The 27,713-nt window shown below is 36.5% G+C and overlaps 2 protein-coding genes across 4 annotated transcripts in view; one reads left to right on the top strand and one right to left on the bottom strand.

The window, feature by feature from the left end:
- APAF1 (apoptotic peptidase activating factor 1) overlaps positions 1-18,522 on the bottom strand; it is a 37,082-nt gene extending 18,560 nt beyond the window's left edge. The window contains exons 1-14 of one of the 3 annotated variants that reach the window (XM_068938432.1): positions 18,136-18,522; positions 16,446-16,587; positions 15,995-16,184; positions 14,488-14,685; positions 13,273-13,456; positions 10,671-10,783; positions 10,042-10,173; positions 9,414-9,652; positions 7,824-7,991; positions 6,920-7,051; positions 5,267-5,380; positions 4,497-4,675; positions 2,473-2,599; positions 208-333 (exon numbers count right to left, since the gene is read on the bottom strand). In XM_068938432.1, the coding sequence (XP_068794533.1) occupies positions 208-333; positions 2,473-2,599; positions 4,497-4,675; positions 5,267-5,380; positions 6,920-7,051; positions 7,824-7,991; positions 9,414-9,652; positions 10,042-10,173; positions 10,671-10,783; positions 13,273-13,456; positions 14,488-14,685; positions 15,995-16,184; positions 16,446-16,583 (2,040 nt within the window). In that variant the 5' untranslated portion in view covers positions 16,584-16,587; positions 18,136-18,522. Of the gene's footprint in view, positions 1-207; positions 334-2,472; positions 2,600-4,496; positions 4,676-5,266; positions 5,381-6,919; positions 7,052-7,823; positions 7,992-9,413; positions 9,653-10,041; positions 10,174-10,670; positions 10,784-13,272; positions 13,457-13,721; positions 13,917-14,487; positions 14,686-15,994; positions 16,185-16,445; positions 16,588-18,135 lie in introns of those variants that run through there. The other 2 variants (XM_068938438.1, XM_009674521.2) reach the window with 2 other exon arrangements.
- Positions 18,523-18,545: 23 nt separating this feature from the next.
- IKBIP (IKBKB interacting protein) lies at positions 18,546-24,840 on the top strand. Its single transcript, XM_068938401.1, is given in 6 exon segments — positions 18,546-18,684; positions 19,319-19,424; positions 20,374-20,575; positions 22,260-22,377; positions 23,857-24,560; positions 24,562-24,840. Coding segments are annotated over 4 exon segments (1,155 nt in total). The 5' UTR covers positions 18,546-18,684; positions 19,319-19,424; positions 20,374-20,381; the 3' UTR covers positions 24,701-24,840.
- Positions 24,841-27,713: the final 2,873 nt, after the last annotated feature.

Raw genomic sequence — 27,713 nt, 5'->3', positions numbered from 1 at the left:
CACTTATATTCCATGTATTATCGTGTTTCTCCGTAAGCAGTGAATTATCCACATAAATTTTAGCACAGTTAAAAAACAAACAAACAAACAAAAAACCCCAACACTGTAGCCCAAAGAACTAGCCCTGCTCAAGTTGGTTAAAATTCAAATCACAATTATTAATTTGGAGAAAAAAAAAAAAAAAAAGTCTGCACTCCATTTCCTTACCTTCACTTTTTTATCAGCTGAACAAGTTGCTACAAAGGAATCATCTGCAGAGAAAGCGCAACAAAGTATTTCATCATCATGCGCTTTTATCTCCAGAAGTCTCTCTCCACTTTCTGCTTTAAACACCTACAGAAACAACACAACAAATAGTGAAATCTTATAACTCAAATACAATTTTAAAACACGCTAAACAAAAATAACATTCTTTTTCTCTCAAATAGCTCTCCTATATAAGCTCTTATTCATAAAATGGGTTTTACTCTGAAAACATTTATAATTTGATGGAAAGTAACCTGATGGAAAAAAAAAAATTTGAGTTTCAATTTTGCAAAGGTAATAGAATTTGTCAGGGCAATGAATTGGTGAAAATAGATTTTGCTAATAGATACTGTGTTATGCAGTTATTCTTAAAAGACACTGACAAAGGACATGGATTTAGGCTTAGAAAATGAGGGTAGAAAAAGCCATTTTTTTTTTGCAAAAGGGCTCAACAAAATATACACAGCAGCCAGAAACCTTTCTAAAAAATCAAAGCTATTATACATATAAACCTGGAATTAGTAGTTTTAATAATATTTTTCAACTGAAAATAAGAATTTTAGCAGCACATGTGATTTAACAGCATATGGTGATGAACAAACAGGAAAAGTAGTAATTAAAAAAGCTTACTCAGACAAGACAATACCGTCCTGAGCTAGTTGTAGAGAGGAAAAGGGCAGTTGGGGGGAAAAACAGTCACATTAATCAGTCTGCCAAACATTCTGGGATTTAACTTTACAACAGTGAAGCATTCAGGTCTCCCTTTCCTTCTCAAGGTTACATATTCTTAAATTATTCAAACCAATCACAAGGTGTTCCTTACAGCAGCATTCGGGATGCTACAACTGTGAAGTCTGCATTTTTTCTTTTCCTGTTTCACTGAATGGGAACATCAATGACAGTGAAATGGCTGACATTTGTTAAAATAACATAAATATTGAAGTAATAGGAAATCTACATTTACAGTAGGTTCTGCAGGATGTCTGCTCTTAATCTAGCAATCATGATTTTTTACTTTACAGAAACAGCAGGAATAGCCATAGGAACTGAAAAAAAAACCCTCGTTTTCTTTCCATGCCACCATTATGGAAAACATGATTAAGTTCAATGTTAAACAATAAAAACAAGATTACTGTTAATTTTCCCATTACTTCTTCAACAACTGGTTAATCTTCCCATTACTTCTACAAAAACTGTTTAGCTTAAATGCAATTGCAATTCACAGAATTTTCTTTTTAATTTGGAAAAAAAACAAAGGGAAAAATAAGCAACCTGCAGTCTTAATAAGAACATCAAGTACAGAAGCTCAGCACAGTAACTTCAGCACAGCATAAAACTAGCACATCCACCAGGTACCTCCTGAACTGGAGGTCAGGATCATAATGCGGTAGAAGCCAGCAAATAAATAAATAAATAACACAATAACAACACATGAAATAGCCAGATGAACAGCAACTAAACATCACTAGTACTTTAATATTAGTATTCAACTTGTCAAGCATCCAAAACAATACCAAAGGCTTGCAGAAAAGTTGCTCTTTACCCTTACCTTCGGCTGTCTGGAATAAGGATACTTGACCAGGTTACTGGCTGGCTGATTGCTAGTTTCCTTGAGAGCTGGCTGGCTCCCCTCCAGGCAGACTGCTGGCAAATTGGCATTAGTCACTTTCCTCTCTGTCTCCCCTTATCCACTTTCTCAGCATTTTGTACCTGTTTCCAACCTGATATTGTCCTTAATTTCAGGGACTCATTTTTCTCCCCGGATTTGTTTCTTTTGCATAAGACATTTCACCACCTAAGCACCAAAGTAGCATACATCCCATGGAGACTGTAATGCTATAACTAAAAGGTCTTAATGTTTTTCAGTTCTGCAGAAAATCTGTGAGCTGCAGCATCATTTTTGCAAACAAATACGAAATATACTGGGCCGTGCTGCTTACTCAGTGAGCTTCTCCATATCATCAAGAGGGATTTCAGCTTGACTATGCATTACATCAGTTAGGGTATAAACCACGAAAGCACGCAGGCTTAGCATTTCAACGAGAACTACTTACTATTTTAAACATGCAAATCCATGTTTATATAATAATAAAACCATTTCTTTCCAATACGTTCTAGATCCCTATTATCTTCACATATCAGAAGAAGAAAAGGGAAAAGACTGTTAACAAATTGTTATCAAAACGGCATGTGGCCTTTCATTTCACTGTTGCATAGATGTTTTACCTGTAGTGTTTTATCGGCTCCACATGACGCTATTCTTTGTCTATCGTGAGAAAAGCACGCATGGTAAACTGCTTCTCTGTGCGGACGAACAACCAGACGGGAGAGGTTTCTCATGGATTTTTTATTTCTACAAGATAAAATAGTCAATAAGCAAGATTTCACAGGGTTTATTATTCAAAATCCTTTAAAAAAAACCCTCTTGTTTACACATCCTGAGCAGCAGGCTTAAAAAACAAAAAACAAACAAAAAAAACACACAGAAACCTTAACTCTCTGCCCTCAAGTAGAAATAATGAATGAAAAAAATATTCCTACATTCACTCTTACATTTGCCTGCCAATAGCTAAAGGTTAGATCCCAAAAAATACGATATGTGCATGAGAAATTAACAGTTACTTTATATGTGGAGGTGTTGCACCCCTTCCAGGACACAAGTTTCCTAACAACTTTTTTAGGATCTTCTATGTGCTATTTCCAAACACAAATTTCTTCCTAAAACTTCTTATTCTCCTGCAGGCTCCCTTTCAAATTTATCCAAAACCATCTGTGCATTTGTGTAGACCTGAGTAAATTTACTTGACTTTTATAGCAATGATTCAATTCACATGACTAGGTATTTGAACAAAGGCTATGATTATCATTGCATTTTAGTCAGAGATTAAGTACAGAATCTAATACACTTCGGGTGATTCTAACCCCACTTGAACAAGAAATTTTTCATTAATAGCAACTGTAATCATCCTGTTTAGTCAGATGTTATCACAGAAAGCTGTCATTGTGGTAAGATCATTTTTGGTGATGAACATATTGTTGCAAGTTAAATTTTTTCTCTAGAGGCAAAATGAATCCAAGTACTTCACATTTTCATCATCATTGTTTTCAATTCTCAGGCTTAGCATTTAAATCCTGGGTAAAACATCTTGAGTAAAGTAGCTAAGCTTTAAAACCAAAGCAATTTTTCACTGCAAAATACTGACTGGTCAAAACCAAAATATAAATTTTGGTATATTTTAAAAAGGCTAAAATTACTGGTCAAGAGAGCAGGTTATTCCCCCATCTATCGTATAAACCGCTTCTGAGGACGTTAACCTAGGACAGGAGACAAAAACATCCAAGTCTCTGTTCTGCTGATTTCAGCCAAATACTTGGACATAAGTCTCCCACATCCAGGCTTAAAGTCCTAAACCACCTGGACACTGACTCTTCTAAAGTGTGCATCTTCGAAGCTTTTCCGTTAAAATTAGCTCTGCAAAATGAAACAAGGAAACACTCAAAGACAAGACGTTAAGATTTCTACCTTCCTGGTTATTACCCTAATTACCTGATAACCAGTTTACTTTGTAACCACCAACTACTGTAGATAACAAAACAGAAACATTAAAAAGGAGAATCTAAGGGAGGGTTACATAACCAGATGACCACTGGGCTACAAGCCATTACAAGGTATCCTGGGAAAATATTTACATATGTATTGCTTACACAATCACACAACTTCAAAAGATATGAAAACAGAAGTTTTATAAGTCAGAAATTGCAAGAGCAGGTAGATACTACAAAGCCTTTTTAGTGTTTCCCATCTCACTTCTTTCAAAAGCTTCATCAGTCAACACAAATAATTCTTTTAAAGGGTTAAGTTTTACTAGAAAAACTAAAAACATACTATAACATACATACATGATATTTGCATTACTTTTGTTTTTAAACAAAAGTGTATTTAGAGAACTTTCAATTCAAAGTTTATCATCATCTTTCCATGGACATTTAAAATGATGTTCATTGAGTATAGAAGTAAATATATTCTTACGTTTATTTCAATGTAATTATTATTTATCTGTGGCCTTACACGTCTGAAGTTTACCTTCTCCAATGAGTTCTTCAAAATTACTACATTTCTTTTCCCCATGAAAAACACAGCACTTCTTAGAAAGGTCCTTATATTAGCTCTACATGGTACTTAATTGCAGACTAAATGTCCTTCCTGGATCAAGGAATCAGCATATCAGCAGATGGATTGCAATACTTACATCCATTCCAAATAAAATGCTCCTTCTTCTTGTTGAGCAAGTAGCTTGGCCTGCTGATACACCTCTGATGTCTCTGGCTGGCAAAGACCCAGCTGTATTATGTCAGGAAACGGTTGCCGTCCAAGAAGGTGCCCATTTAAAGACAGAAATTCCTGGAAGTTCTCACGTACTATGCTATCCTATGTACAGAGCAGATAATTTTGAACGGTATAAAAAGTGGATTAATATCCTAGTGCCTTTTCTTTTTAAGTTTTCTGTAGAATTAATATCCTTAAAGAAGCACATTTTCTATTCTATTAGTAAGTGTATATGATAGACTGGAATATTTCTTTATCCTATTCAGGAAAGCATATTATTCTTACTTTTTCAAATGAATCGTATTGGTAACGGTGCTTTACTCAATGAGTAGCCAATATGAAATACCAGAAGGACTATTTCAAGAGGCCAGTAAAATTCTAACACCAGTCCAGAAAGAGAGTACTGTATGGGCCCAGCTAAATTATTGATGTTTTCCTTAGTTACTGAGTTTCGTGGTTAATTACTTGGGTACACACTGAAGTTATAACTAAGACTGAAAATGATTTTTTTTTTTTATTTTTCTTAATTCTTCCTCTTCAAATTAAAGTTCCACTTAGCACTACTTTTGGCTTTCTATACCTCTATACTCTCTTTCTCTCTGTCTCTTAAAAAACAACCAACCAACAAAAATGCAATTAAAGATAATAAAATATACTTGGAACAGACTGATCATTTACCTTTTACTATCATACCTTTTGATCCAGGACTGAACTATATTCTACGTATTCATGAATCAGATGGGCAGGGCCTACCAATTCTGTTTTAGCTTTAATCCAATCCAGAGAAAACATAAGATCACAGAGTTCCTGTGAAATACAAGAAAAAGAAATACAAAATGCAGTTCAAAGTATGAGTTCCATGACAGAATCTACCTAAGGGGAAAAAGAAAAGCACGTGACATACATTAAATATTTAATATGCTTCATTTAAATTGTCTCCAATTGTACTCGGTACAGCTATTTGGAGGAGGGGCAGGAGAAGGACACAACTCTTGGAATTCTGTAGCACACAAGACCTGATTTAAGATACAATTCTGAAAAAGCCTCTTTTAGTCCAGTCTAGCAAAGGTCACTCTGCTAATAATAATCCTGTTGTTCCTCTTAACAGATACTGAATTAGAGTGAAAGCAAAAAAACTGTTAAGAGCTACATTTAACTTAAAAACGGCAAAGCTGCTTAAAGGAAATCAGAAGCAGCAAGCAGAAGTATTAAAAAAGTAAACCTGTTAGGGTGAAAAAAACTGCTTAGAGATAACACTTCACAGACTCAAACTGTATCGTCAGTTAAAAGGCAGTAAACATGGCAAGTATCAAAAAATTGTCATGGTTAAACAAAGAATATATGTTATCTTTTAATAGTCTTCTAGAAAGAAGTCAGTCATGTCTAAATATTGAAAAATAAATGAGTACACACTCTGGGAAGTTAAGTGTACAGTCATAATGAGACAGGCCAAAAAAACTCTGAGAAAACAGTTCTAATAGAAGTAGAAAGGCTTATAATGAAAACATCTTTTTCCTACACATTGGAATTAGAGTTTGAGATAATCAGTGAGATAAGTTTGGTTAAGGAAAAAAAAAAGATTTGTAGCCCATATTCATGATGATGTTTATTGTAAAATATGAGTACACAAAGAGAGAGAGAGAGAGAGAGAGAGAGAGAGAGAGAGAGAGAGAGAATACATAGATATAAAAAACACACACACAGAGACAGAAGAGATTTTAGCACATGTGAAATAAATTAGAAAGCAGTAAGCTGTTGCCAGGATCAAATTCCAGTGAAATCACGGAAGCAGCGTATGATTTTGTATCTTACACTAGCTCAGTACCTAAAGAACAGCAGGTGATAGCATTTTTTTTTTTTTTTAAAAGACTCCAAGGCGATCCTGGGAGCCACAGATTTGCCCATTAGGCAGCTCTTCAAAATTGTTATAGAGAATGAACTTTTATACGCAAATGAATATGACCTAATGAGAAAGATTCCATTAAAAAAGTAAATGTTCACCACTATATTAGATTCGCTGAAGAAAGCAAAGAAACCAGATTATCTTTACTACTATACAATATAAGCATTCAGAAGACTTCTCATCAAAGCTTCTTCAGAAGGAAAAGAAATACAAGCTATTATGATATGAAAGAAAGACCTTCTCAGGAACTGATTAAAAAGGTAAGAGATAAAAGGTAGAAATAAAATTGTTTTCAGTGGGGCCCCTAAAGGATTATATCTTGAATGCTTCTGTATTCGCATGAAAGCCTGGGAGAAGAGCAGGCAAGTGAGTAAAAGTGACTTAGGCTGGGCTGCGGGGGGAGGGTAAGAGAAAGGAAACTGAGGACACTAGTCAGAACTCACCTTCTGCATGTTGGCACCTGCCATATGATAAGCTAGAAAGTTATACCAGTACATGGAATCTTCTTGAGATGGAACAGGCATATTAAGTTTGTAACATTTTTTGTACTGATTTACTATGTTTTTATGCAGCTCCTGCAACATGAATCAAAACACATTTTCAGTTAATAACAAAACAAGGTATGGATGGTTTTTACTATTATGGAACTTCTTTTTATTATTATTATTTCTCAGTTGTAAAATGTCAACAAATGAAATAAGCAATAACTTGAGTTACACATATAACTTTAAATGCAAGCTCTCCTTAAGATTTTCTCCAGAAACATTCTCCAAAGATAGAAAAGCAGGCTGTTAACTTTCCTTCTTAGGTGGAGAAGAGCTGTCAAATCTCTCTTGTATTGACTACCACACTTAATGTAAAAAGCCCCTTACATATGCAGATATAAGAAGATCTAAAATCTTGCCTGGCCTTCACATTTTATCTTTCTATCCTCTCTCCAAAAACGCTAGTTTGTTGGGCCCAACTTACAGAGCTTCTTCCTGCAAGCATTGCCCTCAATTGGAGGTGGGGGGAAGAGTAAAAAGCACTTCTCAGTACTAAATTTTGTTCTTGATGTCTTTTGGAATCATCTACGGAACGTTCCATCTTCTACTGGAAATATCTTTGACAGAGAAACAATGGATATAGAGTCTTCTCTCAGATTAGCTTCTTAACTGCAAGCGGAACCATCATGAAAACACTTCACATTCTCAAGTGGAAAATAAACATGTTTATTCCGTACTAACTGCATTCTGGACCTACATTATGAAACTGCTCTGGATTACAATTTAACAAAGGTACATTTTCTGAAAGGTGTCCAGCTTTAGAGAGGAAAGTTAAAAATAAGTAGATTAACCAATACTCTACCTGAAGCTGGTTGCGATTCTTCTCTATAAGAAAGTCAAGTTGAAGATCATGTAAATAATAATGGAACGACTTCCCATTACGATCACAGAACAATAGCGATTTGTTAACAAATTCCTGTAAGATATCTTCAACTTCTTCAGTTTCCATATCCCAAAGAATACAGAGAACCTAGAAATGTTCAATAAGATAGAGAAGATAAGAGAACTAAGGACCTGTATATCATAAAAGTTTACTCATTAACAGACAACAAAACACACGCTAACATAGATATTTTACAAATGGTAATAAATTCAGTAGATTTACAACTCCTCTATACCAAACTATACAACAGATTGGCTGCAGTAGCAGATATTTTTGAACATTGCATACATTTGCTCTTGAAGTCCACAGGTTAATTTTTATTTTTTGAGTAATCCATAAACTGTGTCAGATTTTGAGAAAAATCTATCCTAAAGCAGTAACCGATTAATAATTCTGCTATACATAGTTAGAAAGCTTTTAGAGGGAAATAACTGTACCTTACCCAGCTTCATCACACAGCCAGGTAAACAACAAATCTAAGGAAAACATCATAATCAAAATACACGCTGCAACCATAAGCTGCAATGCTAACAGTACAGGCCAAATGATCCAGATCCAGAACCAGATGATCACCCAAGGAAAGCAATATTGATCTAGCTGTAGGAAGACAAACCTCAGATGGAAGTGGAAGAAGAAAACTTCTGTAAGTTCTATAACTTCTATAACCTCTTTTTAGCCGCTATAGAGTCCTGAAGTAATTTCCAGAGCCACCAGGAAGGTGCTGGGAAGAAATTTCTCCTTGATCTAACTAGCAAGAGCTTTCCTCAAAGCATTGATTCCTATACATTTTAAAGCTATGTTTAGTTCACTGCCATTTTCAGCCAAAATTCTGGGCAAATTAAGGTTGCTAAAATCAAGGCAGAGGTAAATAAGACCTGGGACCATGTTTGCAGACTATACTCTTCTAGGAAAAAGGCAAAAATGTATAACATCCTTCGACTGAATTTCCCCTCAAATACACTTTCTACCCTTCTAAAGTAACACTTCAGAAGTAAGCTGAATTCTACAGCTGAGTTACTGACTGTTACATGGGAGACTTTAAACTTTCCAAAATGTTTAGTAAATGCTTGCTATATGAGAGAGACTGTCAAAAAACAATCAAACAAAAAAAACTGCAGAGCTCTGCAATACTGAAATCATGGCCTGTCACTTACAAATTATACATTATATCTTCATTCATCTGTATGTGCTGGTTTATAGCAATCATATCTTTTTCTCAAAGGAGTCATATTTTATGTAGCACTTTTTTTGCCTTCAGAGAGCTCAATTACAATCTAATTAAAGAGCTATATTTGAGATTCACATTAAAGTAACGTTATGAACACGTTTATTCAGATACTTCTTGGGTTCACCACTGACAATAAAAGTCATGATACAGTACTGAACCCACTCTACTGATTACTTTTACATTAACCGCTAAAGATAAACAATTCCAAATGTTATGATTTCTTTAACATTCATAGTTGTTAATGAGATACAAACAGTAGATTTCTGCATTGCTATTATTACCTTAGTAGGTACTTTAACATCTTTTGGGAGGATAGAAAGGTCCTTATAGTAGTCTTTAAAATTTTCATTCAGTTGTTCAACACTTATGGACATTGCTTCATCAAGAGCCTCATAATCATACGAAGAAGATTTTCTTATTCTTTTAAATTGCTTATTCTGCAGCTGTTTGAGGTAGTATTCCCAACGACTGGGGAAGTCTCGTAATAATGCACCTATCAAGGATATCACAAGAGGAGAACCTGAAGGAAGAGATCAAATTAATCTTAAAAGTTTTCAAGGAATAAAGTCCAACAATATAAATCAGGCTGAACAAATGAGGTAATTTTGCTGATTCACTGATGAAATTCTTGAGGTGCTAGAGAACAGGCAAACAAAATATGTCCTCCATATAGGCATCTGCAAGCCTTCCAAATTATTCCCTTATAAATGTGTGTTTTAAAAAAAGGATAGGTTGAAATAAACTAATCAGAAATCAACATGGGACATAGAGGACAAAAAGATCATCCAGTAAACACTGGTGTTATATTTAAGCAGTATAGTATTACAGAATATTCCCTTCTCTTTCAGTAAGCTGAAACCTAAAAGAAAAATAAAAAACATTGAGTAGTAAGTGGTACAATAATCATACCTTTGCATTCCCTTACAATGCAATTAGCTTGTTCTGGTAGTTCTGTTACTTTCTTGTTTACAAATAGGGATAAAACCTCCAGTCCTTTCTCATGTGCTAGTCCGCTTTCCACATGAATCTCATATTTATTGCCTAGACATAGAAACATATAAAGAAACAAAAAGAACTTCAGAGAACTCCTATGGAAATTGATAATATTTTCTGAGCAAAATCTGGAGCAAAGGACCTGGTACATGATTTTCTGCGTAATATTTTATATGCTTAGTGCTAATAATAGTAGAAATCCCACCCAAAACAATCTTACAATTACAGCTGCATTATGGACATGTTGTAGCAGTGAACACTTCACACCGTAGAGATAACGAGTCTAACAGCAGAAGCGCCACAAAATTCAATTTATCCTATTGAGAATCACTGCAGTCTTCAACGTAGGTAAAGAACTTTTAGGATAACATATGGCATGTATCGCACTGAAGAGCATTAAGTCTTATAGAGCAGAATTCTAAAATTTTGCCACTTGGGCACAAGTTGATAGACATAGATGCTATCAGATTCTTTTCGAAATTTAACTAACAAATTGCATACTTGTACACACAATCTGTAGCGTAGAAGATTAAACTGTTCCTTACCAGACACAGCATCTGTTACACTCCTGTCCCTGGTGGTAATAAGAACCTGACACTGATTATCAAATGCTTTTAACACCCAGGAATCCCAAATATCATCCAGGACCAGAAGAGACCTAGTATAAGAAGAAATATTACAGCTTTCAGATAAACTATTAGTGCTAAAATACTGTATTTTATTTTAATAATGAAAGAACATTTTTCAGAATTTGTAATGTATAACCTAAAATATTTTACATACAAATAGAAAAAAGTTTTTACTAAGAAGGTCAAGAGATAAACACTGTGCAAGAATGATGAATGCAAGTATCTCCAAAAATTATTTTAACTTTTTGTTGCTTTACAGTAATGGAAACCCGTTTCTTTGCCACAATTGAAATGTAAAAGCTAGAATTTTGAGAATTCTTTTTTAGCACATGTCAAGAAAAGCAGGAATATTTACTTCATTTTTCATGTTACCAATTATCATAAATAAGGAAAAAGTTGTACAGGACAGGAGAACTCATCTCTGCTTGACTAGGCTAATACATTTTGTGGGAGAAATAATTTCAGTTTCCTCTTGACCTGAGAGGTTTTTGGTTTTGTTTTTAAATCTTCAGAAAGCTCCGAGAAACTAATCCTCTTGTGAAAGAATTGTCTTGCATGATGGAGCTCTCTTTACACAAAGAAGATTTTATAGTGACTAGATATTCAAGTGCTATGGCTAGTTACGTTGGTAGGCTACTAACAGACATCTCACCAGAATGATATATGCCTGCCTATACCTCCTCCCATGCCCACTATGATAGCCCATGATCATTAACTCTTGCAGTTTGCTCTTACAGTATGTTCTCACATATATCTAACTAGGCTGGATAGCTCAGCCCTTGCTAACTGGCCAGCTAGTAAGACATAGAGTATGTTCCCCTTGTATTTATGCTGTAAATATCTTTTCTCCACTGGAGACACCTACTTGATTTCTCTTTATCCAACCGTCCATTTCCACAAACTCACCGAATTCTCAAAGACACGAAAGTTCCTACCCTTTTAATCAATTTTGGCAATATGCTCAAAATAATTGGGAGGGAGGAGGAGAAGGAAAAGGGGAAACAGGACAGAGATGAACAGTGTGATCATATTAACAAAATTTCCTAATGAAATAAGGCTTATAAAACAGTTGGACTCAAAGTTTTATGATCTTATCCTTGCCTCTTCTCCTTGAGGTGCAGGTGTTCTCTGTAATGCTCCTAGCTAGAAGTCATAGACAACATCTTTTACTTTATCTTGAAAATGATTAATCAACACTGCCAGTTCAACAGCATTCTACATGAAACGTCTGGCTATCTGTAAGGAAGACCCTTCCACAGCTGCAACTAAAATTCTCTCAAATACTATCAAATACCTAGTAGTTCCAAAAGCTGTTACTTTCTTTTTTCCCTGAGTTTCCTCAGTGTAAATGCTCTTTTGACACAATACAATAAAGCATCTCGTTAGGTGAGTCACTTTGTGCACTAGAAGCAATATAGCATAGTATATCAACCAGAATATCATGCTATTTGGGTATACAGATGCCAACTTCTGGAATAGCTCTTGATGCCACAGAGATATATCCTACAAGAAAATAACCCACAGTTCTCCCTTCTACTCAGAAGGGACTAATGTTAAGCACAAATTAAACATCTAGACTCCTCTTAACTGAGGAGCTCTGTTTTTTTAATGAACAAGAAAAAAAAAAAGGGAACAAGAATTGCATCAATGAAGACAGCCACTGAATAAAAAACATTTCAGGGAAACCTGCACTTCCATTTGAAAGTGTCTGGTTTGCACTTTTCATACAAGACTTCACAAAAAAATAAGTTATTTTCACTGCTTTGTGATAAGGATACAGAATAACCTTAATAAAGATTTCTTGTGGAAGATCTTGCAATGTTTTTCAAGTCTTTCCTTGACAAGCAAGTGTTTTTTTTTTTTGTTCTATACAAAAAAGGTCAATACTTCTCTACTCAAGGTCATCTATAGAGATCACAACATGGGAGTCTTATTTCTGAGGTATCTTACTCAGGTGCAGGCTTGTTTAGTTTGGTAGAAATTTTCCCAGGGAGTCATGAAATTCTCAACAAATAACAAGAACTATTGCTCAAACATGCAGAAAAGCTGTGCAGTCACCAAGACCGTACTTGATTAAACTAACTCACTTTTCCTGAGGTTTGAAAGCAACTGGTTTCTTGAACATATTGATTGTAACACAAAAACCTAAGAAGGGACAGAGTTATACTGTGTACTTTATACATCATCTGCTTTGAGCATCTCTTTCCCCCGCCCATTTTTGTGCACCTATCTGTACACCTTACTCTTTTATCACATGTAAGTCAGAAATTTAGAAAATGTTAACAGCAATGCCTACCCAATAAACAAAACTGTAAAAGTATTTCTAGCTTTGACTTGAACAACTCTTCCTAATTATCTATAGTAAAACAGAAAGAGGGAAAGTAAAAAGTGAAAGAGTAAGGATTTTTTTTTTTTAAGAGACATGAAACCACAACACAGACCCTTTAGGCAATTAGACTAAAGTTACTCTGCAAAGATTTATTAGTTAAAGAATAGCGTATCATCTTACTGACATTACCTGGGGTATTTGCGTAGCATCAGCAAACGAAGACGATCCTTAGCCTCCTCAATGTTGAGCGGTGGCCTTTGTGAAAGAGCGCAGTCATGGTCTAATCTACTGCAGAGATTTTGAAGTTTTATTAGGAGCCCTGCTTTGTCCTGTTTTCCAACAGATATCCAGTGAACTCCTCCTGGAAAATAACCTAACAAAAAGAAAATTTTAATCATGCTATATATTTAAAATTAGAAATATTTAATAACAGCTTGTAATAGCAATAATTCAATTACAAATAAAATATAAAACTGTTCATGAAGTCTATTATAAGTCAGGCTCACAACTCTACCAACAACACAGAAGGATTGTTCTACACGACTACTACTTTTTATTTTTAAAGGAACAGGGTACGTAGGGCAAGTACCCAGAGAAAATTCACGCTACCACTGATGCTGCCCATCTTCTTCACCTACCTTCCTGACCGACCCTTGACAGCCCCTTCTGCATCCACTTTTCCTGCTAGTCTGACTCAGCACTCACTCGTTTGACCTTGTATTACTGCAGGAGTTCAGAGTCTGGGATCTGAAATTATCCCAGAACGGTGAGCAAGATGGTATTTAGAGAGTCAGCTGCAGCAGGGAATGTTGCAGTTTCTATCCCTCCATCATGTTTTCTAATGACTCAGTCCCACTTTCCCCTCCATGTGCCCTATACAGAAAAAAATTCGGTAAGTGGTTTCATTTATGAACCATTTTAAACTAAAGTCATAATAGGGTAATCACTCCACAAAAGCCTGCTACTATTAAAATACATGCAAAAGTTACAAGCTTTTTTTTTTTTTTTTTTTTAATTCCCATAGCATGGTAAAAATTTGGAGGATTCAACAAACAGTGCTCAAAAAGATTAAACATGTCTATTTTACATTGAAATGTTACTTCTATAAATTTACAAATTAAGTAAGACTGAGCAGTATCGACTCTCATAAACCAAAACAGAATCCAAGGTGAAAAGCTATTCAGAATCTTTTCCCACAAATTAGTAAAACATCTGGTAGTCCTAGAACACAAAACGGTTATGAAGACTGTAAGTTACAAGTAAACATTTTAAGAGCACCTAAGGAACTTCAAAACCTCTATTCAAATTACTTTCAAAATGACATAAGATACCTAGTCATATATGCCCAATTTGCATATACCTGTAGTAATTTTTATCAAAATACCGATGCTTTTCTAAAAGTACCTTCCAAGAGTTGGTGATCCCTTAAAGCTTCTGCTGTTAAAACAGTCTTTCCACAACCTGCCATTCCATAAACTGTGACCCAACCTGGATCATTTCCCAAACAGCACAGTTTCTGTTTAATAGCATCCACCAGTTTTGGCCGAGTAACAAACACAACAGGTCTCTGTGGTACACCTCCTTCGCAGAGAATCATCTTAACTGAAGTTAAAAATCAAAAACAAAAGAACAAAAACAAGAAGCATATAGAAATAAAGAATAAATTCTAAATACGATGCTGCTTCCAAAAAAAAAAAAAAAAAACCCAAAATCATAAAATAACTAGTGGGCTCTCTCCCCCAGCTTGCCCCATACAAATGCTCTAAGAACTACTGAACTAACCATACCAGACACTGAAAAAAAATATTGCTTTTTGGAAACAAATTACTTAGCAGGTACCAGTTTCCCACCTACGGTGATGTCTCGACTAATAACCCTATTTTTTGTGAACTAGAGCTAATTATATCAGTCCCTAGAATGAACAGCACCAATTCAAACTATGGCAAATGTAAATACAGTAGCTCAATATAACTATTCCCAACTGCCTAGTTGCTTTCTCCAGCCAGAAGTTGCTGCTCCACAGGAAGCAGTAGAAGAGAAAGCATGCTATGTAAGGCTTTTACTTTGTGGTTTACAGCACAGCATTGTGTCCCAAGCTGGACTTTCTACGATTTAAGCTACTACAACGGGCTTTGCAATAAGGCAGGTAAAGCACAGCGGAAAAGGTAACGTACACTAATTAGTCCACTACTGGCCACAAAGTGGACCGCTAGGTGCAGTAAGGTTTGGGAAACTTTGTTCAGGCAATCAAAATTCCATGACTTCATGATGCTCCGTAAAATTTAGAGTGCAAATAACTACACTATAAGATTTACCTGACATTTTGTCAAATGCAGTAAGAAGGCTTGTCCCACGAGAACTAACAGTTTATCTCATATCAGTCAAAGATGACAGTGATGAAAACTTATGTAAAATTTAGGAACTTATTCAGGGTAACTAAAAGATCTGTTGGAGAGTATTAAGCAACCTATTACCTAGATTTACTGTTGGTATGTGGGGGGTGAGAGATTACAGATTAACCTACAAGGGAATATCAGAATTTCAGAGACTGTAGCTTTTTATGTTAGAGTCAGCTTCTTGAATATATACACACATAAAGTCTTTCACATACAACAAAAATGTTGAGATTTAGATAAAATTGTGAGGGGTTCAGATTTCTGTTTTTTTAAGGTAAGTGTTACTAAGGAGGAGCGTTTTCAAAATGACCTGTGTAAGACATAATCATCCTCTCACACCATATTAATTCTATGAAATACAACAATATTGACTAGTACAATACCAAAGCAAACGAATACATCAACTACCCCTTTTTCATCAAAACAGGGGTTAGTCAGTCATTTAGTAAGGGGGGAAAAAAAAACCAACAACTTGTCTTTACTTTAAGCACAAGGATTGCCATAGATATACTGACCATATGAAGTCATTCCATCCATAGAACTCTTTCCATTACCAGAGGAGATGACAGGGATGCCATCCTGAAGAAGTGCAGCAAGATCTCTGTACCCTTCATGAAGCAGTGCATTATAGAAAGATCTATATGAATTATTATCTTTTGTAAGAAGAATGTTTATTAGCATAGCTGCTCGCTCCTTCTGCGTATTCTAGAACAAACAATAGAAAAGATGTTATATAAAACTAAAAGAGCTTATAAATCATTATTCTGTCACCCTGTGTTTATTATTCTAGAAAAAGGCCTCAACTTCATCCAAGCACTTAACTTAATAATAATTGCATGCTAAGCATATGCTTGAAGAATCTGCTGAATCTAGGAGTAATATAGACTGAAATAAATATGTAGAAAAAGGATGTTAACACACGTGGGCCCTCTAGGACCAAAAAAAACCAGTGAAAGATGATTCTACCTGTTGTTTTACTTTCTCCTCCTCCTGTAACGTCAGTACTTGGTCAGCAATCATATGATCCATAATGTATGAGGTCTTGATGTCTTTTTCCAATGCTTGGCGATTCAGAAGTAAGTAATTTCTGCTCTTCACATCCATGTTTCTTCAGGGTGGAAAGGAAAAAAAGAGTCAAGCTGGAACCAGAACACAATTTAAAAGTACAGAGAAAATAGTTTTTAAATAACTTCGAATCTGATTTTTAAAAGGCAAAAAAGTAGCAGAGCAGCTATATTAGTGGAAAGTACAGTGAGTCTTCAGGCAAGCTCATACTACAAACTGCAGAAAGCCGAAATATTTAGTCGTTTTTCACTTTTGTCTTGATACAACAATAGCATGAAAATGTTTCTATGAATTCTATCATACGGCTTATGATTCACTAATCCAGCTTGACTGGACAGTATGAAGGCATGTTAATAGTTCACAAGCTACTGTGAATATGAATAGTGTTCTTCAAGTATTATTTAGATGCCATATACTCAAACATATTATGTTTGAATAAAAAAGTTCAGTTGAGCATTATTATATTTAATCTAACTACAATAGCTCTCCGACTGTTCCTCTTAGGAGCATACAAAGCAGGAATAAAAACATTTCATTCTTTAACAATTAGACTCACAGTGAAACCATGTGCTCATTAAGTGAATGAAAGTTTTCGTTTAAAAAAAGAAATAGTGAAGTACTGCTAATTTTTGCAAAAGAAAGCATTAACATGAGTCCTTTTCCAGGTTTGTACCAAGTTATTTTTATGAAAACTTGCAAAACTAAAGAATCACAGTTTGTACAAGCTTCTTGTACATTAGGATCTTGCCAGATACTACTAAAAAAGATACTCATTGTCTCCCTCTGCATCCTTCAAATTTTTCAAGTCCTTGGATGATGTAATTGGGAGAACAGGATGAGAAAGATGACTAGGCTTGTGGCTGACAGCACTGCAACAGAAAATAAGCTCCCTGTGTAACAAATTTCACAAGACAAAACTCCGTTTTCTCCAGCCCTGGCACTCCATACAGGTAAAGTCAGATGGAGGAGCCTGACACATTGCAGAAAATGAGCAAATCCAACACCAACGCTGCCAATGAGTGGCCTTCCTTCTGCAGCATCTGACACACAGCAACAGAGAATCAATCCGTGTTCTTCCTATATTTCATAAAATAACGTGGTGAAGACAAGAAAAGGTGAAAGCTATTTTCTATCACACGGAGGTTTTTCAGCGCTGGCCAATTGCCAATGAAAGTCCCAAAATGGTCTCTTCATTCGCACTCCTGAGTGACCACCAGAAACTACATATGCAATTGAAAGTTGCCCCCACAGAGCAACTATGAAACTGCCCAAGTGTTCACTTTCTTCTTTCCTCCCTCTCTCCCTCTCATTTAGGAAGCAGGTAGATGCAGAACCTTTTGATAAGCCTGTGAAGGAGCGCCTCTTTAGCCATACAGAGGAAATTTCCTGTTTTCACCGAAAATTATGCGGATAAGAACATCTTTCAAGCTCCTTCTAGGCACCGCATGGGAAGGACACACGGAAATGCCGCCGCTACTCCCAGTCGGAAGGTCTGCGGGCTAAAGTACCTCGATCAACACACACAACAAATGCTAAAAGACACCGCCTCCCCCCCGCCGCCCCCCGGCCCCGCAAACACCCTCGGCGTTACCTCGCAGCCAGGCAAGGCGTCCAGGATTCCCCGCTGCAGTCACCGGCACCGGCGCCTCCCCAGAACGGAACAGAAACCGAAACGCCCGCACCAGGCTCCCGTCACCAACAGGCCCGCCGCCAAGGCCCGCAGGCCACGGGCCGTCCGCGGCGGGCCGCCCGCCCTCCTCCTCCTCCGCCGCGGACTGGCCCGGCCCAGTCCAGTCCCGGCCCCGGTTCCAGTCCCGGTCCCGGTGCGCCCAGGCAGCTTTCCCCGCGGCCCGAACGGGCGAGGCGGGCGAACTGCCCCGACCGTTACGTCGGTTACCGATCGGCCGTCGGCAGCCACCGGCAACAGGCTCCCGCCTCGCGCCGGGAGGCGGCGTCCCCCACCAGCACTTCCTCCTTCCGGGCCTGGGGCGGGGGGAAGCGCCCCTCCCACCGCCGCTGTGGAGGGCTGGGCCCCTCGCTCGGCAGGGCGGGGGAGGGGCGCGCGCCTGACGTGGCGGGCCGGGGGGTGGCGGCTGCCAACGGCTGTAACGGGCCGAGGTAGCGGCGGCCCGCGCGAGAGGTAGGGGGCCGGGGGAAGGGCGTGCGGGCGCGTGAACGAAGCTGTGGGGCTGCCGCGCCGTCCCGCCCCGTGTGGCGCTGCCCCAGGCTGAGGGGCGTCGGGGCTGCCGGAGCGATAGGGGCCGTGGGAGGAAGAAGGGGGTCGGCGGGGGAGGCTGGAGCGGCATCCCGGCCGCCGGCAGCGGGGGTTGGGGGGCGGGCGGGCGGCGCCCCTCGGCGTGGGGGAAGTTTCCTCGGAGCGATGTGGCGAGGCGGGGGGGGGGGGGAAGAAGACGACGAGGCGGCCGTGGGTGCCCACCGTCTGCGTGGAGAGGGCCGGCTTTCAGCGTGCCCCGGCGGACTGAGCAGGACTGGGGGGCGAGAAGGGCTTTGGGGGGGGGGGATACAGGAGTGTTCCTGTGTCGAGCTGCTCTTTCTCGTGTCGCACCGGGGTGCACTGTGCAGTTTGCCTTTTTGAAAGCTGAGTTGTTTTTGTGTTAAACTCCTGGCGCCCTTCAGATCACTTTTTGATTTTAATCTCCTAATTACGTGCTCTCGAGCCCAAAAGTGTTTTAAAAGTTATAAAATATCTCTTTTGCCATTTTTTGTTTTGGTGAGCAAGAGGTTGTTTTGTGTTTTTTTTTTTAATCTTTCAGACAAAGAAGACTTCGTAGTACTGTTGCTCACAAACAGCTCCAAGCTTCATACCCTTGTGACAGATTTGGATTTTAAACAGTGCCTTTTTCCCATGCTTGCAACTGCGTAAGTATCTCTGATAGTTCACTCTTTATGTTTTGACATGTAACTAAGCTACGATACTGCAAAGTGTTCCAGAAAGAAGCGTGATATTTTTGTCTCAGATGGCTCTAAACCAAAAATCCACAAAGTATCTAGTTTATTTTGTGTCATGTGCTGGAAGATTTTAGGCTTAGAAATTCCACATTATACTTTCACCTGGTTGTTTTGAATATGCACTTTGATAGTCTTGGAAAGTGGAGATTATTAACTCCTTGCCTGAATCTATTGGGACCTTACTTCTAGCAGAGAGGAAGTGATAACTTGTCTTTTATATAGATACGTTATTTCATTCATTTTTGTATTTTTATATTATTGCTTTTATATGAAATCATTAAAACAGAATTATTTGTAAATTAAATCTTGATTTGTAGTCCCATATTTAAAAAGGATAAGATGCACTTTTCCTCTTTAATGTGCAGTAGGCAATAATTTACAAAAATCTACGAGTAAAGCAGGATAGTGAAATTGATTATCATCACAGTGTTATCAGCAACAACTATAAAAAAAGGCATATTGCTCGTCTTTCTTTTAATCATTGCGATTTTAAACATGTTCTGAAAATGGCTTGTTTCACTACAGGTAGCTGAAATATTTCTGGAAAGGTGAAATTAGCTTAAGTGAAGAATCAGACAGTTCACTCTGTTCAGAAAATGTGAAAGCTGTAGCCCTATTGTATACAAATGAAAGTTTTCACAAAAAGTGTTATGAAGGTATTCCAGCACTTTGTTTTCTAGCTGTGTGAATTTTTATATAGTAAGCATCAAAGGACACATTTGGGAGGGTCGTGTAACTATATGGAGGAAGTTTATATCTGGGAACACTTGTCACTTGCAAGTAATTAGTTGTGGAGGTCTATTTTGTTTGGGTTTTTTTTTTTTTTGCTAGCTCTCTTTTTTTGCTTCTGCTTCTTAAGGACACAAAATGTCTGAGGTTAAGCAGAGGAAAAGAGGTATTTCTTCTTCCAAGACCAATGAAGATTCACAGAAGGCCAAGAAAGACAGTAATCGTGGGAAGCTGGTAAATCCCAGGACTAGCAGTAATCAGATTTCCTCTTGGATAGACTCACGGACAGCCTTGAGCCTAATATCCCTTGCCGTTTGCCTGGCACTGACCTGGTAGGTAATCCTCTGTAGTGGATTTCATCACGTTCTTTCGTATTCTATGCTATGTTCGGTCATGGACAATGTGATTAGTAATATTTGAACACAGCATTTGAGTGAAGAGCATATACTTCATAGGAACATATTAAAGCTAGAAAGGGTAAAGAAAAGAATAGTGATAATCACAAGAAGTGTGGAAACCCTGTCATACAGTGAGGGGTTATAGAAGCTTGATCTCTTTTGTCTTGCTAAAAGCTTAAAAGACGCCTTGCTCATGAATTGTAAATACCTGCTTGGGAGACTACATCTAACTGTGAAGAGCACCTTAATCTGACAAAAAGTGCAAGGCTCGGTGGGCAGGGAACAAATAAATCGTCAGCAGAAATGAAGTATGGTTTTATGTAAGTACTTTGCTTAGCAATGTGGCAAATTGCTCATCGAGTAGAGTCTTCCAAGTAAAGATCAAATATCCTTGTAAAAGGTGTTCTAGAATATCTTAGTGTCATCGGTATTTTAGTTCCATCAGAAGCTATGAGCTTCATGCAGAAATGCTATGATGAAATTCTCTAAATTCTAGTGCAAGAAATGAGACCGGATTATTACGCTCTTGACTTCACTCTCCACGTTTTGGCAAAATTCGTACTTATTTTAATATCACCTAGATTTCTTTATGTAAATTTTTGAGGAATAGAATGTCATAGTAGAAAAAAATGATTAGTAATGCCTCTGCTTAATCTATTTTACAAATCCATTTACGTTTGTTTTGCATCTATCTATATATAGGTAGTGTTTTAGCTTTTACTGCATAGCTTAATCTGTACAGACTGTATTATAGATCTTTTGAAACTTTTACTTGCATTTCAATTAAAATAAACAAAAACAACTATCAAATTACAAAACCAAAAGTAAAGTAAAATTTTTAAATAGTGTATTGTTCTAGATGCATTTGTTCTCATCTGAGAGGATCCTTGGATAGTCTGCCTAGGTCTGCAGTATACCTTGTTTTGGGATTGATAAACATCCATCAAATTCAGTTTTTTGCTCTATTGTCTCATTTCCTTTGTAACTGGACAAAATGCTGACAGTTCAGCTACCACGGTCACAGTTAACAAATATATCATATATATGAAGTGCAGGATTGAGATTTCCACTATCGGTATCTGTTCACAAAGCTAGTATCATCACAACAACAGCTATTCACGTTTTCCTACAACACACCATAGGTTCTTGGATGGTTACAATTAAACAAAATTAGAGCTAGCCAGCTTTTCTAAATCTAAAGTTCCTTTACATGATTTTGTGATGCCTTGCAAGAGTCCAAATTGATTTAGTTGTGTTTTAATTCCAACAGATAAATGATACTTTTCAATAAAACATACCTTGCTTATGAGGCAATGCATTGTAAGCATTTAATGGCCTAAGAGCGTAAGTAGTATTTTTGTCATTTTTACTGTTTGATAGGCATGCTATGTAAAATGAGGCACACCTCCTAATGTTTTCTTGTTTTTCTGTTTCGATTGGAAGCTGTTAACTCCAGTAAACTTCCTTAAACCCTGTTTTTTCCCCTCATATATTGATTTAGCAAATTTCATTAATGCAAATCCCTGCATTAACAGATCCCTGTGAAATCAGGTCCTATAACACTTAATATATGCCAATTATATAATTTATTTACTGTTTATTTATTTACAATTTGCAGGTTCCTATTTCAGCAGACAAGTCAATTTGCTGATATGGAAAAAAAGTATAGTTTCTTGCAGCAAGAAGCTGAAAAATTCCTGGACATGGAAAATAAAGTTAACTTAATTTCTGAAAAGGTAATCATTAACATTTTAATTGGATAATCTGTGAACGTTTGCCAATATGTTATTTCACTGTCATTTAGTCAAATGTAACTGATTTTTTTTTTTTTTAGATAAACATTTATAATGGGTTCTAGTTGTCTGCAGGTAGGCCTTGTATAAGTATTTCATTGAAACATTTGTGAAGAAAGCTCAGGCAATCAGGTCTGACTTCTGATATGTTACAGTTTTTTTTTTTACTGATTTGCCACTGAAGCTTGGTCAAGTCACTTTGACTTTCTCTGTCAGTTCGCTACATGTTTAAAATAGAGATAAATGTAATTATCTACTTCTGTAAAGTGCTTAGACTATGATAAAGAATGCTGTGAAGCACTATATATTATACTTGCAGCAGGACAACTAATAAAATTTAGAGGCTGCGCTGCTTAGAATCAGTTATTTAAACACTTGATTGATCATGTGTTTGTGTTAGAATATCAGCCTTACTGAAAAGCATTAATGAGGAAATGGTAGTCCTGGTGACAATAGTGGCAAAACTCTTACTGACTTTATCAGAACTAGTGTTTCACCGAACACATGTCCTTAGTTATTAGTATGTTTTTATTCTTCATTATTGTTGTCCTTAAGACTGTAAATACTCCTTTTTTAGCAAGTGTTCAATTAAAAAGAAAATTTAGGTGCCTTAGGAATCAGATTTGTCTTAATTTTATCAATGTGACTGTGTCAATCCACACAATTGTTTGTGGATGTTAGTACAGTGATTATATCTCAGTATATTTTTGCAGACACTAAACTATTTTAAATAATTTATGCACAAACTTCATTCTGCCAGTACTGTTTTGCATGTAATTCAAATGTACATTGATTGGAAGAAAATTTACAAGGATTTTTAATAGTAGATCAGCCTGAATAATATGAAAGACATACTGAAGGAGCAGTTAATATTTTTTTCCCTTGCTACTTTATTTTCCTTTCTGTGCATCCCATTAGCAAGCAGAAAACTTAGTTTGGCTGCAGAAGTATCCCCTGTATATTACAGATAACAATGGGAGTACAGCATGGCTTACGCCAGTACTTTTAGCACTGATCTCATAATGTTGTCATTTATACATAATATGATTTGGATATTTATATACTGCACTTTAGACTACATAAATTCTGTGGAACATTTTGCAATATGGTATGTTTTACCTCAGAAGATCACTGAGGAAAATAAGGGATTGACAAAAAAAGAGAATGGCATGTATTCTCTAGAAAGATAGCAACAAACATACTCTTTTCTGTGACTCTTGCATGTTAGATTACTCAGCAACAATATTTTGAAGATGAACTGTGAAAACAAATAGTATTATAGGAGCTCTGTAACAAGTGGAATGGCTTCTAAGGGACTGAGTCTTGCAAATCTTCTTTACCTTATGTTAAATAAATGCAAGTGGTCTTCTAGTCTTACACTCATTAAGTAGATATGGACATTGTTTTGTGTTACAAATGCAGCTTGAGTCTTCTGAAAATATCCTACATGAAGCTACCTCCTCCATTTCTGTGGTGACTGAGTTTGAGCAGGAAATATCTTCTCTTCGTAACATCATAAATGATATTCAGAACAGTGAACAGACTCTTTCTATAAAGATGCAGAGCATTAATGAGACGTTCCAAAATATTACAGATTCTTGGAGAAGAAGCTTGGATGAAATGAACACAAACACTACTGGTTTAAAATCTGAAGCAAAGTTCATACATACAGAAGTTACTTCCCAAATTAATGAAATTGACCAAAGAATTAAATCCCTTTCTGAAAGATTAAAAGATTTGGAAGACAGTACAGCCAGAAATATTAGAACTGTAAAAAGGCAAGAAGATGATGAGTTCTCTAGAGTTGAACAGCAGTTGGACTTGCATGCAAAGACAGTTGAAAAACTAGAAGAAGAACAGAATAGTCTGTTAGCCAAAGACAGAAACCTGAATCAGAAACTTGCAGACTATGAACCCAAAATTGAGGAGTGCAAGACCCATTTGCCAACAATTGAAAATGCTATTCACTCTATTCTTAGATTATCAAGTGAAGTGCTAAGTATGGAGAAGAAGATAGAAGACTTGACAACACAGCTATATACTGTGGAAAATGATATGCTGAAAACTGCGTCTCATACAATGGAGATGCAAAAGGTTCTTGAAGGCATACAATATGATGACAAAGTTGAAACTGCAAAATGAAGTAGTGGTTTTAGAAGAAGTAGTACTTGACATGAAAGTATCTTCAGATACAAAAGAAATAACTGTTGAAGACTATAACTTAGAAAATGATCAGAATGAGGATAATATGCTAATTTGGACTTAGGGTTTTCATTGATGGAAAAACACTTCAATCAGTATAGACAATGTTTATAACAAGTAATAACCAAGAGGGCTGGCTGTCGTACATTAAGAATAGCTGAATATTGTCATCAATTGCAATGGACAATGGATCAGATTTAAATGAATGCTTATAATAAAGAGGAGAGAGAGCAAGATATACTGAGTTGGAGGAGGCAAGAGTTATTTTCAACATATTGAAAGTTCATTTTTATTAAAATGGATTTTGAAGCAAAGTATTTAGATTAAAAAATAAGAACTAGAAACATCAGATTGAAAATTATATTTATTTTTCTCTGCTTGGCTTTTTATGTTGTTATATTTTTGTTATTATATTCCATGGAGTTGTAACACAATGAAAATTTAAGTACTTGTAGATATATATGCTTGTAATGTATTATATACCATAATATTTGTTTGTGTTTACAGTACATAGTTCTAAGTGTCATAACTGTTAGTGGAATCTCCATATTTTTGTTACATGGAGGAAAGTGCACAGTAGTACATTTCTAACAGCTTATGCTGAAGCTTAGATATAACGACATTGTACAACAGAAGACACTAGCAAAGCACCCCTTCTTACTGATAACTCTTTCTTGTAACTTATATTTATAAACAGGGAGTTACATAGCAGCTGGTATTATCTTGCATTTTTGACCCTATACAAATGGCCTCATTACACCACACTTTTTGCCATTTCCTTTCTAAAGTCACTGTCATTTTGTTACGCCACTGAAGCCTTCAGACCATGTATGGACTGAAGTTCTCACTAACAGATATTCCTGTTAGTGTTCTCCTATCATTCCATAAGTGTTTAGTGTCATCAGTCACTTTATTAGATCTTTTGTACTCTTAGAAATAAGTTTTAACCTTTTCTTCTGCAGGATGTTCGCCGTTAGGCATTACCCAACGTGTGTGGTATTACTTTGCATTCTGAAGTGAAAAAAACTGTTAACAGTGTCCACTAACAGTATTTCCCAAACTTTGGCCAACTAAGCAATTAGTGGAAGCCATCGAGTCATGTACCTTCAGTATTTAAAAACAAAAAAACCCCACTAGTTTCTTCACAGGTCTGCTTACAACAGAGAGGATACTACATAATAGGCCTTCAATATATAGCTGTACACAGAAATTTGGATCTCAACACTGCCATACATTGGTGTCTACAGACTTAAATCTTGATAATTTCAAGTTCCTCATTTCTGAATTCAGGAAAAGAAGTTGCTTAGTAGATAGTATGAACGTACTGTGAATTAGATAGGTCTGAGTTAAATTACTCTTTTTTTGTATATTCATTTATCCAGAACTCTACTGAAATCTTCACTAAAGAGTTATTGCTGCACATTCAGGAGACTATTAAACTTGAATTTCTCAATATTATAAAGTCATTCAGAGTCTCATATACTTTCAGAATTACTTATGTATAGATTTGTCTTTATACAGTCATAATAAAAATATACTGTAGTAGATCGCCCTTTCCTAGTGCATAATCAAACTCTAAATTGTTCTTCCAGAAAAGAGTATGAAATACATACTTTCATGTTCAGTGTTTCATTAAAAACTGTTATTCAATACTGAAGTACTTTTTAAGTACTTTTCTTAAGTTTGTTCCACTGCGGTTTCATTTCATATATTTTTGGAGAGGGGTGGTTAAATTTACAATGGTATAGTCCCCATTTTAATATCTTGCATCAACCCAAACTCTACTGAAAGCCAGAATATATACCAAATCGAACAGGAAATCTTTGTCCTCAGAGAGCATTAACTAGGAAATGTGCCCAACTTAATTTTGGTATTGTATTTTTAAGGAAAACAGTTCTGTGCTAAATGAGGAATGGCCAATACTATCAAAAAGTCAAAAAATTGGTTTCTTTGATTGTAGGGGTTTTCAGAAAGGATTAGTATGATTTTGTGAAATGAATTACAGCCTCTTCGAGTATGTTTCAGCCTGCCCATTTGGTGTTTTTTCTCCGATTTGTACACTGGCTTATTAGGGATTGAGCAGAATAGTATCACTGATGCAAGTTCAGCAAGATCAATCCTATTCTAAAAACTTGATCAGCTGAGTAAAAGAAAGAGCATCATGGATGTGAATAATTAAAAACTAAGGGCCATGTCAATATCAGTCATAGAAAGGAACCTAGATTAAAAATTGGTTGGCAGACAGCAGCCAAAGCTTTATACAGTGTCTAATGCCATTCCAATTAAAAAACAGAGTGGTATGTCTTTAAAAAAAAAATCTGTGTCAATTGCATTGCTCACCTTAATTTTAATTCAGTAAACATCTCTATTTGAGTATTTTTCTCGACATGCCAAGTCACAAATTTAGCAGCTTTTAGCAGTGAAGTGGCTGTTTCATAGTACTGAAGGTTTTTTTATTGGTCAATAGGGAAGTTCCTGGCAAGGAACCACTTTAATGAAGATGCATCTTGAGTTGTGAAATACCTATTAGTTGAGTACAGGTGCTTCAGTTCTTTAGAAAATAAGCATTGGTTTTTTTTTTTTCTGCTTACCCCATCAGTTTGGTGATTACATTTTATTATATTTAATGGGGAACATAATTTAAAATAACGTTTGAGGGTGGCCTTGGTGGTCTTTTAGTGGGACATTGAGATACATTGAGAAACAGGTGCAGAACTGAATAAAGAATGTGACCGTAGTGAAGCCAATTAGAATAAAAGCACAGCAACAAAATTCCTCTAATAGATTCTCATTAAAAAAATAAAATGATCTAGAACCTTGTGTTTAATAGACTAATAGTTTATAGTCTGAATCTTTGAATATTGTTATTATTATTACCAGAAAAAAAAATCATTTGTTAGGGAGAAAAGTACTGTGGTAGCTATGCCAGTCATATATTTGCTTGCAGCCTCCGTGTATATAAATCTTTAAACTTTTGAAAATCAAACTGTTAAACAGTTACTCTTCTGAAATGTATGTTTGAAGAGCGCACCTGCTCCTCTATTCCCCAGAGCCTGTATTTCATCTCCATTTCAGAT

This window comes from Struthio camelus, chromosome 1 (genome assembly GCF_040807025.1).
Source record: "Struthio camelus isolate bStrCam1 chromosome 1, bStrCam1.hap1, whole genome shotgun sequence".
NCBI lineage: Eukaryota > Metazoa > Chordata > Aves > Struthioniformes > Struthionidae > Struthio > Struthio camelus.
The sequence above is the reverse complement of the archived record's forward strand: the minus strand, read 5'-3'. Positions and strand labels throughout refer to the sequence as shown.